At 47.8% G+C, this 13,993-nt stretch overlaps 1 protein-coding gene across 1 annotated transcript in view; it reads right to left on the reverse strand.

The window, feature by feature from the left end:
* Positions 1–13,792, reverse strand: part of LOC112118372 (transmembrane and coiled-coil domains protein 2) — a 53,290-nt gene extending 39,498 nt beyond the window's left edge. Inside the window, exon 1 of the mRNA XM_029912313.1 lies at positions 13,286–13,792. Coding sequence (XP_029768173.1) covers positions 13,286–13,765 — 480 coding nt within the window. The 5' untranslated portion in view covers positions 13,766–13,792. The remainder of the gene's footprint in view (positions 1–13,285) is intronic.
* Positions 13,793–13,993: the final 201 nt, after the last annotated feature.

The raw sequence follows: 13,993 nt of genomic DNA on the forward strand, positions 1-13,993 counted from the left end.
AGAAAGGGTCGGGGTCAGCCATCTCTACCCATGTGGACGCATGCCAGGCCTGATTCAGAAAGCAAATCGGAGCCCAGCACACAGACAGCTTGCAGGATTCATCTTGTTGGTGCCACTGGGAGTTGCACAAGCTTCTCAGGAGCAGAATGAATTTGGAAGTGGCAGGTCACTTCGTTCCTTGGTGCCTCAGTTTCCCCATGTGCAAAATAGGGACAACAATACTGACCTGCCAGCCATGGAGGTACAGGGAAAACTAATTATTATTATTATTGCAGTAACACCTATGGACCCCAGTCAGGGACCAAATCTCCATTGTACTGGGCACCATACAAACAAGTAACACAAAGGCCTCTTTGCCCCAGATTGTTCACAGATTTACACAATACACAACAAGGCCCGATCAAACAAAGCATTTAGGGCCAGATTTTAGAGAGATGTAGGCTCCTAAAGATGCAGATAAGAGCCTTGTGGATACATAGGTGCCTAACTCCCACTGGAATCAATGGGAACCAATGGGAGTTGGGTGCTTGGAGCTTTGGAAAATCCCATTAGGTGCCTATCTGCATCTTTAGGCACTTGAATACCTTTAAAAATCTGGCCCTTAAGCACATGCTTCAATTTAAGCACATGAGCAGTACAATTGCTCCTGGCAGGCAGATAAGTATTATCACCCCCATTTTGCACAGGGAGAACCAGAAGAACTGACAGGTGAAGGGACTTACTTCAATGGAACAACGTGTGCTCAAAGTTAAACATGTGCTTAGGTGCTTTTCTGGATCAGGACCTATATGAATAAACCAACACACAGAGCATGGGGAAAAAGCAAGGTAAGACTAGAGCCAAAGGCATGTGCATAAATTGGTAGTCACCTCAGGCTACGTCTTCACTACGGGGGGGAGTCGATTTAAGATACGCAAATTCAGCTACTTAATTGGCCTCTCAGAGTTGGTAAGACAACTCCCACCTGTTCATGCTCTCTGTATGTGTGTATATATATCTCCTCAATGTTTCACTCTATATGCATCCGAAGAAGTGGGTTGTAGCCCACGAAAGCTTATGCTCTAATAAATTTGTTAGTCTCTAAGGTGCCACAAGTACTCCTGTTCTTTTTGCGGATACAGACTAACACGGCTGCTACTCTGAAACCAGAAATTCAGCTACGCGAATAGCTGTGAGGACGGCGGCAAAATCGACCTCCGCGGCTTCCCGTCGACGGCTCTTACTCCCACTTTCGCTGGTGGAGTAAGAGCGTCGATTCGGGGATCGATTGCAGGACGCGATAAATCGATCCCCGAGAGGTCAATTTCTACCCGCCGATTCAGGCGGGTAGTGTAGACCTAGCCTCAGTCTCAGCAATTACAGGTGGGTCACCTGCTAAAGTAATGCCATAAACTCGTGTTTGTCAAGCAGCCTGGAGACAGAGGCATTAACCACTGCGTTTAGTTTCCATCAAGAAACTAGTTCGGCACCATCAAGAAATAATAATAAATACTAGCCACTATTTTAACGAATCCCATAAACGTACATGGTACGAGGTCAGCATGGAACACTGGAATGCGTCAGTAAGAAGACTAGCAGTATGGTCACAGCCCCCACTTACAGCTGCAGCCCGCATTCTGTCTAGTCTAATGTTTCTGAGTACACCCCACACTCATTCCATCCTTCACCTCATTTTCATGCCCTTTCTGTACTAAAAGAAAAAGCCCGCTCTTTGGTCTGAAATTAACTAGAGTTAGATCCTCCGCTGCAGCAGGCATGCTCAGTGCAGCTGTGGAGAGTGTGGGGCAAAGGTGGCTTAAAGTCACTATTAAATATTATTTTTATTTGTATTACTGTAGTGCGTAGGGTCCTCAGTCATGCACTAGGACCTCCTGGTGCTAGGCACTGTACAAACACAGAACAAAAAGATGGTCTCTACCCCCAAAGAGTTTACAATATAAAGTCATCTTTGCATACCCCAATCCTGGGCCAGCTGTGGACTCTCAGTCCCCACTGTAATTTAGAGCATCCAGTACCACAGACTGCAGCCAGGATCTGAAATTCCAGCCAGGGTCTTTCTGCCTCTTATATTATCCCTAAAAGAACAGGAGTACTTGTGGCACCTTAGAGACTAACAAATTTATTAGAGCATAAGCTTTCGTGGGCTACAACCCACTTCTTCGGATGCTTTAACACGGCTGCTACTCTGAAACCTTATATTATCCCTGGTATTCTTCTTATTTGTACTCCAGTACTGCCTGAAAGCCCCAACTGAGATCAGCACCACATTGTGCTATGTGCTGTACCAATGCATATAGGGCTGAGAGACAGTCTCCAATCTAAAGAATTTACAATCTAAATAGACAAGGCAGATTAAGAGTGGGAGGAGAAACAGAGGCTCCGAGAGTGGACATGACTGACCCGTGGGCACACAGCATGTCACTGGCACAGCTGGGAATAGAATCCAACTATTTTGAGTCCTGGTTCCACCCCTTATCTGCTGCCTCTCTTCGTAGTGAAGATTTGACAATTGGCACCTCGCTGCCAATTTTATCGATGATATATGAGCCAGAACAGAATGTATCTTGTTCACCTGCAACCGCACAGGCAACTACAAGACTAATATTAATACACAGCTTGTTTGTGTCAGCAGAGAAAGCGGATCTGAGTCAGAGAGACTAAGAAGCAGATATGTTGAGTAAGACAAGACAATTTTTACAGAGTCACATGATTTTAACCGCATTTGAATGCACCAAACTTTCCCTAACCGCAGAACGTGCCACTGAAAATCAAAACAAAAAATTCAGAACAAACTGGCAGAGGTGGAAACTCCCTGTGACTCAGAAATAACTGAGCGACTGCTTGAACTATTTCCATCAGACAATACTAGTAGCATTACAAGACACAGAGTGTGGGAATCCTACAGAGTCAATAACCTCTATGAGTTCAATCTTGCTCGAAATTGTATCAGTATACTGCACAAGCTGGTCCTGTGTGTCTCTTTGCCCTGTCTGTAAAAACAGGGATAATAATACTGCCCTATTGTAATGATTAATGAATGAATGCGTGAAATGTGCCCATGTGCAGAGGGCAAAGCACAAAGCCGACGTACCACTTAAGACCTCATATCAGAGCTCAAGTGGTTATTAAGTGGCTCTCTGCACAGGAATGAATTTCATCCAAATGTCTGTAAGGTGCTACATACAAGCTGGGAAAGTGGTTTCATTGTCTTAACTCTCCCTAGCACATTTGATCAGGGGTTTTCACTCCAGGAAGCGGAGTTGTTTGGGTTATTTTAAGAAGCAGGATTGTTGGGGGGCTTCTTAGCCATAGGAAGTGGGGATTTTTTAGCCTGCAATGTATGGTTTTACTATTGATTTTCAGCCGTCTGGGAGGGCAAAACATTTTAATCATACCGAGAGGCTCTCCCCTGCATGTGACTCCTGCAGTGTGAGTGGCTACTGGCTTTGTACAGATTTATAGCCCTAACAAAGGGACCGCTCTTTGGCAGAAACCCAACAAGGCAGGCATCCTCTACAGTAATCTTCCTGGCTCCCAGACACCAGCCGGTGCATTCTCTCAGGCCACAGCCATCAGCTTAATTACAGTTAGAAATCTACACTGCTGAAATGCAGGGCTAGATGCCCCATGGCTTTAGAGCAAAGAAGCACCTTTCTGAGTAACACTGAAAACAGGGAGGGGAGGGGAGAGAGGCTAGATACAGGGGAAGATAATTTATGGCCGTGTCTGTCATGGACTCTGATGTGTTGGAGAAATCCCCTTTTCCCAGGTCACCCAGTACTTTTCCGTGGATACTAAAGGTTTTCTCGTTCTGTTCTCCTTTCTCCTCCCTCCCTCTCTAAGGGTGAACCAGGGTGTCAAAGGAGCAAAGGGCAGCATTCCTGCATGCTATACAGTACTTAGCACCACTGAGCCCAGCTCACCCCTGCAGGCACCTTGTGCAGGCATTTATCCTTGTGCAGAGTGGGTGTCAAATGCTCCCATGTGGATCTGGGGTATATTTTATGCCCACTCTGCAGAGACATAAATGCTGACTCCAAAAGAGAGGTAGGAAAGAATCAAGCTCTGTAGTCAGACCGTGACCCTCCATCTCCATGTGCCCCCGTTTCAATACGGATATTCACCCTTTATTATTATTTGTTTTGCAGTAACACTTAAGGCGCTCCAGTCATGGAGCAGGACCCCATTCTGCTGTACAAACATAGAGCAAAAAGACAGTCCTTGCCCCAAAGAGCTCTGGTTTTCTTCCCCCTCAGCCTAACCTGCCCCTACTAATGGCACCCCCAGAAGACCAAAAGTTCTGGAGAGTTTTCTTTACACCCCAGCAGGCAGGTGCCTGTTTGGAGAAGCATGTGTCAGTAATGAGGACAGGGCAAAGGAAGAAAGAAGAGCTCCAAATTCAGGAGCCCAGGCTGACAAAGTGGTGACAGGGAGTTGGTACTGAGATCATTCTGACCGCTCTGCAATTTGTGGGTTTGTACTGTGGGAGTGCACGTGCGTATATGCATGTGTGCGTAAGTATTTTAAGTGCACGAATGTGTAAGTGCATGTGAGTATTTGTGTGGGTGGGTGCATCAATGAATATGTAAATGTGCTTAAATGTATATGGGGGGGCGTAAGGATGTATATGTAAAGATACATGTTCATGCATATGTGTTTATTAACCCTTTCACTACCGCTGGACTACTCATGTGTCTCGACTGCAGTTTTCATTCAGACTCCATCCATCTGAACAGCACATCGGATTGCACCATGCATCACACCAGGGAGGAGCAGCCAATTTCCTGCCTGTACACAAACTGCCACCTAGCACAAAAGGGGTCACTAAAGAAAAGACCCTGGATTAATTTCAAACAGGAGGCTTTATTTTTTCCCAAGGCTATGGACAAATAATACAACGTGAGAGAGTTAATATTACAGAGCTCTTGTCTTCCTAGAACACACTTATTGTTCCCATTGCCCTAAGAAGGCCTCTCTGCCACAATATCACCTTTAATCTTATTTTTCTTTGTCTCGTGTGCCTTTAATTATTCATCTGCCTTTTTTGTGTTCGTTTATGCAGCCTTATCAGCTGACATGAGCCCCGCTTTGTTGTCAAGTTCTGATATGTCAGTCTGAACTACCCTGGTACGAAACTCTTGTGGCAAGCAAATGGGGTCAATGAGGCTGAGTGCTGCAGCAAAGGCCAATCCTAGACCATAAAAAAGACCAGAAGCAAAGCAAAGCAAAACCCATAACACAGGGGGCCAGAACAGATTCCCATGTCCAGTAAGTTCCTTCTGACACTGCTCGGGCTCTGCAAAGGAGCCTTCAGGAGGGAGTGAATTTACACACACTTGTTTGAAGGCGAGTGTGTATGTATACAGGTCTGTGTGCGTCTAAGAGCATGTCTGTGCCTGAGCGAGTGTGTGTAGACGGGTGAGTGAGTTTGTGAATGTGGCTAGTGAGTATCATGCGAGTATCTCTGTGTGTATTTGTAAGACGGTGGAGGAGTGTGTATGACCTGTGTGTGTCTGTGAGGTTGTGTCTACGTCTCTCCGTGTGAGTGAGTGTGTGTGTCCCTTTGTGTGTTTTTTAATTTGTGTGCGCAACTCTGTGTGCATGGGTGTGTGTTTGTGTCTGCGTAACTGTGTCCAGGTCTAGTCATGTATGACTCGGTGTATATATGTGTGTGTATGCGTCTGAGCACACGTTCCTAGAGCTTTCATTGTTGCTGCAGCTCAAATATATCCATAGGAAAAGCCAAATGCCGACTGCAAAACAAACAAACAAAAGTTTCCTGTTGTTATTGTTTCCATTGCCTCATCAGGCAACGAAAGAGTCCAGGTCATATTTCATTCCTCAGAGATTCAGTATAATATATAGAGATAAATTCATTTCAGGCACCAAAGGAACAATCATGGCCCAGGCCTGCCGAAATCCATCTGTCCTGCTACCCTGGATCCCTTTCTTCTGACTGTACAAATCAGGTTGCCAGGAGGCTGCTGCGCTGCTGAAGGGTATCAGCTTGGAACAGGAAGCTGTCACCTGAAACCGCAAGCTCCCATTTGAGCAGGTAAAGCTGTGTCTGCATCCATCAGCAAAGAGATCCGGGCCATGAAAATGAACAAAACACTGAGGATTGGGGCCAGGGAACTAGTTTTTCCTCTTTGGGGCCCTGCCAGGCCATTACTGATGTGAGCGCAAGGATCTGTTGTAATGACCTTTTTTATTCCTTGTTGTGAAATTGTGGATTGTGTAAATTTTGTTGCTTGCTGTAAGACAAGGACCACCCTGCATAGAGCTAGGCAGAGTGCAAATGACTCACACTGAGCCTAATGCACATTCACCCTGCCACTCCAGCCCTGTCCCGCCCCACCCCGCCGCTCAGCCAGTGCACCTGGAGCCTGACCTGCAGCACCCCTACTAGCTCATCCCCAGAACTCCATCCTAGCATACAGCAATCCTTGTTAGTCTAGCCCGGAACCCTAAAGCACCTCAGCCCAGACCTGCCACCTACCCGATGCACCTGAATCCAGACCTGTATCACCATCCCCATCACCCCCTTGCTATTCCAGGCCTCTCCACCACCTCATCTCTAGTGTCCACACACTTCAGTCCAGATCTGCAGCCATTCCTACTCTTCTGGGACCCTCACCTCACCTCTGCCTAGCAGCAGCCTGCTTTTCGAATCCTGGACCACCCCCCACAGCTCTGCCAATTCACTCCAATCCTGACCATCTTTTCTTCCTCTAGTTCTCCCCCCAGCCTATTCACATACCCAGCTCTACCCAAGGATCTCAACCCAGGGCTGCTATTCTAGTTCCCGACTGTTCCTGAGGCCAAACAGTGTTGCCAACTCTTGTGATTTATTACGAGTCTTGCAATATTTGGTCTTTTTCTTAAAGTCCCAGCTCCTGGAGTCATGTTATCCCGTGAGAATCTCAGCTTTCATCTAAAGCAAAAATAAGTTTCCAGCCCTCATGATTGTGGAGAAAAGCTTGAACATAGGAACCCTAAAGGCTCAAAACGCAGAAGGCAAATCAAAAGAACCCAAACTATATTATTTTTAAGCCATGTTCCTGATTTTTGAGGGCCAGACTAGTGCGTTTCGGGGTTGGCGATGCTGCTGTGTGAGCGAGTGGCGTCTGCCGAGTGTGCAGCTGAGACCACCAAAATCATTACACGAGAGATCCTGAATCCGCTTTGAACCACGGCTCCCAGAGGGACAATCTGGTGCACTGGGCAACTGCGCCTGAGAATGAAGTGAACAATAAACTCATCTTCTCCTCCCGGTCACTCAGAGGCAACAGAGCTGAAAGCTGCTCCCAAGTAAGAAGCATGTGTCACTTCCCTCACCGGCTGCGCTTTGTCCTCAGAGTGCTGTGCAGCTGTGTTAATCTGCACTGTTTCATAATTAAGACGGCTAAATGCTAGATGGAAATATCATCCTCTCTATTAGCTACGTGCAAAGCCATTTAAAAATCACTTTGGACAGTCCCAATTTGCAGCCACTTACCCTGTCTGCATATTTCTGTTGGCTGTGTTTTTTGCTGATCCAGGATGAAAGCCTTCAGGAAATCTCAGCTAACAGGTGCCTGAGGTCTGGAGGTAGGAGACTCAACCCCCTACCCTGTGTGCTTGATCCTGTACCATGCAGGCAGGGAGTACTCCATGCACAGTGCTGAACAGGCCAGGGGAGTGTGGGGGACCTGGATCTTGCATTAATGAGATGCTACCACAGGAGCATGGCGCCCATTAAGCAGGATATGGGTCCCACTTGAGCCCAAGCCTCCTGAGACACACCCAGGTCCACGCTCCCTTTTTAAACCTGCACTCTGCCAAGTAAGAAAGTGGGCATGCAAGGGTGGGCATGCTCAATGCACTGTGCTACACGCAGCACACAACCTTACACAGCCTCTGCTCACGCATGCCTGGGAGCACAACCAGCACCCTGCACGCCCTGCTGAGCCTGGTGCTAGGACTTCCAGGATCAAGGCCTTTTTGCAAATCCAAGGATGTAAGGTCTGGGGGGGGGGGGGGTGTCGCTGGATTGATTTTATTAACCGTGCATCCCATTCGGTAGCTCATGCCAAGCTGGCTGCATCGTAATAACAAACAACTAATAATGAAAGAAAGAAAATAATAAAAAAAATAATGACACAATAAGGGCTAATGATGAAACGGATCTGAAGGAAGTGACACAACAGAGAAATGGAAATGATCATCAGCTGGCCCGATAGCACTTTCCACTCCTCCCCTGCATGGCTGGCTGCTGGGATGGAACGTGGTCCATTTCCCCTTTCCCTCCATACCTCCTGGATGCTTGTGGGGGCACAGAGTGGAGTGGCAGGGGTTCCAATGCATCTGCTCACATCTCTCCTGCCAAACACTAATTTTTCCAGGTGGAAGTATTCTCATGATAAGTAAGTTCCTTGGGACAGAGATTTTTGGTACAGTGCCCAGCATAGTGCGGCCCCAATCCTGATTGAGGTCTCTGGGTCCTGCTATAATAATAAAAAAACCCAGAGCTCTCTCTCTTTCTGGGACCCAGAATTTCATCTTTAAAACAATTGGCTATAAATGCAGCCCTTGCTTATCTCAATCCCTTCCAGGCAAATAAACAAGCTGGCATCCTTGATGTCTTTCCAAGCTCGGACTCACTGTAGCAAGAGCCAGCGGCTCTCCAGGTCTTCTCCTCCAGGCAGACACAGCTGTTTGTTTACAGTGAGAGAGAGGGAAAGTGAAGATTAGATGCAGGTGTCAGGACTTCCAGGTTTTGTTCCCAATTCTGGAGAGAATGTGAAGTCTGGTAGTTAGAGCAGGGAACAGGAGTCAGGATTCCTGGATCTTATACCTTAGTGTGGGAGACAGTGTGGTTTAGTGGTTAACACAGAAGATTAGGAGCCAGGATTCCTGGGTTCTGTTGTCAGCTCTGGGAGGAATGTATTTCTGGTAGTTAGAGCTCAAGAATGGGAGTGAGGATCCATGGATTTGTCAAGAACAAACAGGGCCAAACCAACCAAATTTCCTTCTTTGACCGGGTTACTGGCCTAGTGGCAAGGGGAGAAGCGGTAGATTCTGATTTTGACGCAGTTGCAACATGACATCCTCATAAGCAAACTAGAGCAATGTGGTGTGGATGAAATTACCATAAGGTGGGTGCAAAACTGGTTGAAAGATCGTACTGAAAGAGTAGTTATCTCAAACCGGGAGGATGTATATAATGGGGTCCAGCAGGGGTATGTCCTGAGTCCAGTACTATTCAAAATTTTCATTAATTAGTTGGATAATGCTTATAAAATCTGTGGATGACACCAAGCTGGGAGAAGTTGCAAGCACTTTGGAGGACAGGATTAGAATTTAAAACAACCTTGACAAATTGAAGAATTGATCTGAAATCAACAAGAAGAAATTCAATAAAATGAAGTGCAAAGTTCTGCCCTGAGGAAGGAAAAATCAAAAGCACAATATCAAAACGGGACTAGCTGGTTAGGCAGTAGGATTGCTGAAAAGGATCTGGGGCTTATCGTGGATCACAACTTGAACATGAGTCAACAGTGTAATGTACTTGGTAAAATGGTTATTCTTCTTCTTGGTGGATTAGCAGGGGTGTCATACGAAAGACACAGGAGGTATCTGTCCTGCTCTATTCACCACTGGTGAGGCCTCAGCTGGAATATTGTGTTCAGTTCTGGGCACCACGCTTTACGGAATATGTGGACAAACTGGAGAAAGTCCAGAGGAGAGACAAAAATGATGATAGGTTTAGAAAATCTGACCTATGAGGAAAGGTTAAAAAAAACTGGGCATGTTTAGTCTTGAGCAAAGAAGACTGAGGGGGGAACCTGATAACACTCTTCAAATATGTTAAGGGCTGTTACAAAGAGGATGGTGAACAACTGTTCTCCACGGCCACTGAAGGTAGGACAAGAAGTAATGGGCTTAATCTGCAGCGGGGGAGATTTAGGTTAGTTATTGGGAAACACTTTCTAACTATAAGGATAGCCCAATTTATGACCTACGGATGAAAAGCGCTATGTAAGAGCTCGGTTTTATTATGGTACGGGGCACTGCAAACACAAAGCGCAAGATAGAGTCCCACTGCAACGAGTTTACAACCTAAAGAGACAATAGGAGGGGAAACTGAGGCACAGAGTGGCAACGTGACTGCCCAGGTCACAGGCGGAGCAGGGAATAGTGCCCCAGTCTTCTGACTCCCAGTCCAGTGCTCTGCTCCATAGTCCATACCGTTCTTAATCATTGGGCTATAACCCGTCATCGCAGCTGTTTAATTCTTCTTCTCTATCATGAGGGTATTTCCTCCTACTGGAGGGGAATGGGCTGGATGCTTTAACAGGCATTCTCCATTTACAATCCTATGGTAAATAACTGTATCTTTGACTCTGCTTCCCTCCCTGCTGCAGCTACTTTATGGGAAAATTTAATCACGGAACAACGGGCAGCGTGTTAGAAAAAGCCATGGGGACAGATGGCTTAGCAGTCAAGTGACGTGGCACTCCTTGGGTGAAACGACCACGCAGTCCATTGTTCTCGTAGCAGTTTGGTTCTTAAAAGCTGCTAAAGTCCTGATGCAGGATTTATACAGCTCTCCGCACGATCCCCTTCTCTCTCCCACAAATCCCCTTCCTGGGAATATGCAATGGCACATTCCTCACCTTCATTTCACCCAGAGACATGCCGAAACAGCCGGCAGCCACCAAACAGCCGGCAGCCGGCAGGCTTGTTTGGGTAGGGTGAGCTGCTAGCTAGCATTAAAATTCATCTCACGAACTGGGATAATTACAGCAGCTTCTTCCTAGGCGGAAAGGCATCCTCTTTCCAAAGGTGCTTGGGGTGCTCTACTTTTCAGCAGGGCTCTGTCAAACGTGTGCACTTTGAAGCTGTTGACGGGAGGAAAGGGGGAGGCAGTGGGCTATGAGATCAGGATCTGGTATGTCAACTAGGCACCGTCTGAACTATTCACCTCATTGCTCTGGGGGACGGAAGGAGAGTTGTACATAAGACTTGAACCTCTTCCCACCGGAGCTATTGGGAGCAGGATTAGAATCTACCTCAGGGGAGCGTACAAACCTACCTCAGACCCTTCTCTACCTGCTCCAGAGGAAATAATGGCCTGACGACACTCTCTACCTGAGGGGCATTTACATCAGCAAACCCGATTTCCAACAGCCAGGCACAAGGACATCCCTTCAGCACATCTGGGTGTGCAGCTGATAAGGTTCACTCTATCTAGCTAAGCATTTGTAGTGCACCCATGACTGGTATTTTGGTGCCAGGTTAGATCTCAGGATGATAGACCCCCCCTAGGAATATCTCAGACAGAAAGAAATAAAATCTCTCCCTATTAGCGTCCACCTGATATGGAGGCTGCTTAAGACCCAATCCCCCAAGGGTACAATCCTGCAAGGTGCTTGAGTCTTCAATTTTGGGTTTTGAAGGTGCAGGATCAAGCCCTATATGCTGCCAGATCTCTCTGAAGAGTACTTGAAAAACCCTGTGAAGCAGAATCCCATTCCTGGCACCCAGGGGCCATGAGTGGCAGGGCAATCTGAGAATCAGGGCTTGGGCTGAAGCTATCAGACTGGATATAAGGCGTACATTTTTAATGGTGACAGTAAATAGCCCCTGGAAAAATTTACCAAAGGTCATGGTGGAGTCTCCATCACTGACCATTTTTACATCAAATTGGAGGTTCTTCTGAACGCTCTGCTCTAGGGATTACGTTGGGGCAGTTCTCTGGCCTGGGTTACACAGGGGGTCAGACTAGATGATCACAGTGGTCCCTTCTGGCCTTGGAATCTATGAATTTTGACTCTCCGAATCAGCCTCCATGCATAAGGCTGTAGATCTGGAGCCAAAGCCTGTCTCAGTTACACCCATGCACTCCCCAAAGAGGTTCGCACAGCAGGAACTCAGAGCAGAACGGTGTCGGGTAACGAAACACCCAGCCAAATAAGACCATGACTGCCCAACAAGCCAGCTGATGAGTTCATTAAATCAAAATGATTGCAAAGGGGAGATGAGTTATGAGTTAAAAATAGGCATTGAGGCGAACCCGAGGAGGAGGAGGAGAAGTTATTGAGCAGATGATGTTCTCTTTATGAGCTAAAAGATTCCCGCCCAGAGACTACAGGGATTAAGCAGGAGCCCACAGTCTGACATTAGATGACTGGCCACTATGTGAGCTATGAGAAGCGGCTGGTTATGGGGCATCAGGCTCTCTGGATAATACATCGACCTGGGCATGCTTCTGCAGACAAGCTGCAACCATTGGGGGAGGGGGGCGGAGAAGACAAGCACATTCCTCCCCACCCAATCTGTTTACTGTTATTCTGACGTCCTCCGTGTGACTGCAGGACTCGTGCATTTTCCCTCCTGGCTCCCTCCCACCCACAGACACCACCCCCAGGTCCTGCTGCATTGACTCAGGGCTGGTTAACAGCAGGAGGAATTGGATCAAGCTCCTCCTGGCTACAAAGTTGCCTGGGAATTCCCATGCCTGAAATCACCGTCTGAAGGGACGACTGGCAGCTACGCTTCATGAAGGGGCTTTCCAAAAACAGCAACTCCAAGGGCAGCAGCCGGGGAGACCAGAAACTACCCACATCCGGACACAGCTTCCGTGTGTGTGGGGGGAAGGGGGGAGCTTCTGAAAGATGATCCCAACACTCCTCACAAAGCAAGCAATGGCGCGACAGGGTCAGACAGGGTACACGCAGGGAGCAGCGCAGGCTGAGTACCTCTCTACAGGATGCTGGATACCCCAGATAGGATCCCATCATTCTATACTCTTCATGCTATAGGCTCTTGGGCCCCATGTCCTCTCTAGAGCAGACTCTAACAATCCCCTAGTTCACCTTCTGAACAATGTGCAACCACCACATCAAAAATAGGGCCTATTAAGGGTGCTACAGGGTTTAATCCTATGGAGACGCTGACAGTTGCAGCCATCAGACAATCTCTTATTTCCTAGCATTAATGCCCAAAACAATGAGAGTCACATTGGCAATCTGCCTGGAGCCTGAGGAACGCTCCTAATTTGCTTAAAACGGAGCAGACGGCAGCTCCTGCATCTTTAACGTGGAGGTACTGCCCATGGATATGGCAGGTAGCCGCAGCAACAGTCTGGCTACTTGGATCAATAAACACCATTGCATACTGGGACTGGCCTCTGTATTAAAGATGGGGCCACAGCATGGTAGAACTCTACGGGCCTCATTTGATTTCTCGCGGGGAGTGGGCCAGGCACTGCCAGGCTTACGTCTTTCCACGGTTAGCCTACCTTGTCGGCGAGGCACTCCGACTCCTCCGGGAGGAGGTACACAGCCCCACTTTCAGCCAGCAAGATGGCGGTGTCTGTGGCAGATGAAGACCTTGGCCGGCCCTGGTGCTGATGCAGTATGGCTGTGAGGCTACTATCCTGGGGAGCCTTCCGGACCAGATGTGGGCTGCCTTTCTGGGGATCAAGGGAGCTGCTTTTGCTCCGGCGGCTGCCGCTGTGCAAGCTGCTCCCTCTCTTGATGGATGGGCGGGAGCGGATCTGCTGCAGCACCCTGTTGAAGGCAGTGGGGCGTACAGGAAGGTCGTGGAGGGACATGGCGTAGGAGACACGGTGCATCTCTGGCGAGCGTTCCTTCTCATCAGGGGAGTCGTGGTCAGACATCCCGTAGTGCTGCGACAGAGAGTCCTGGGAGTTCTGGTGCTCCCGTTCCCGCGACCTGCGGCGACTGTGGAAAAGGTGCTTCAGGCCATGGCCAAACATGGAGCCTTCTGAGAGCTGCTGTATTTTCTGTGACAGAGGAAAGAAAACAAAGCACACAAACCATTATTATTATACCCTGGATTGTATGTCCCTGCTCTTAATCAGTCCATATACGGCAGCTAAATAGTACGGTGATGGAATGACAGATGAAAAATACTCTTTAATGACATTACAGCCCTGGGGCCAAATTGTCTACTGGTGTAAAGTGGCGCAGCTTCAGTGAAATCC

The sequence above is a fragment of the Terrapene carolina genome, unplaced genomic scaffold (genome assembly GCF_002925995.2).
Source record: "Terrapene carolina triunguis isolate 2854851 unplaced genomic scaffold, T_m_triunguis-2.0 Scaffold199, whole genome shotgun sequence".
In the NCBI taxonomy this organism is placed as follows: domain Eukaryota; kingdom Metazoa; phylum Chordata; order Testudines; family Emydidae; genus Terrapene; species Terrapene triunguis.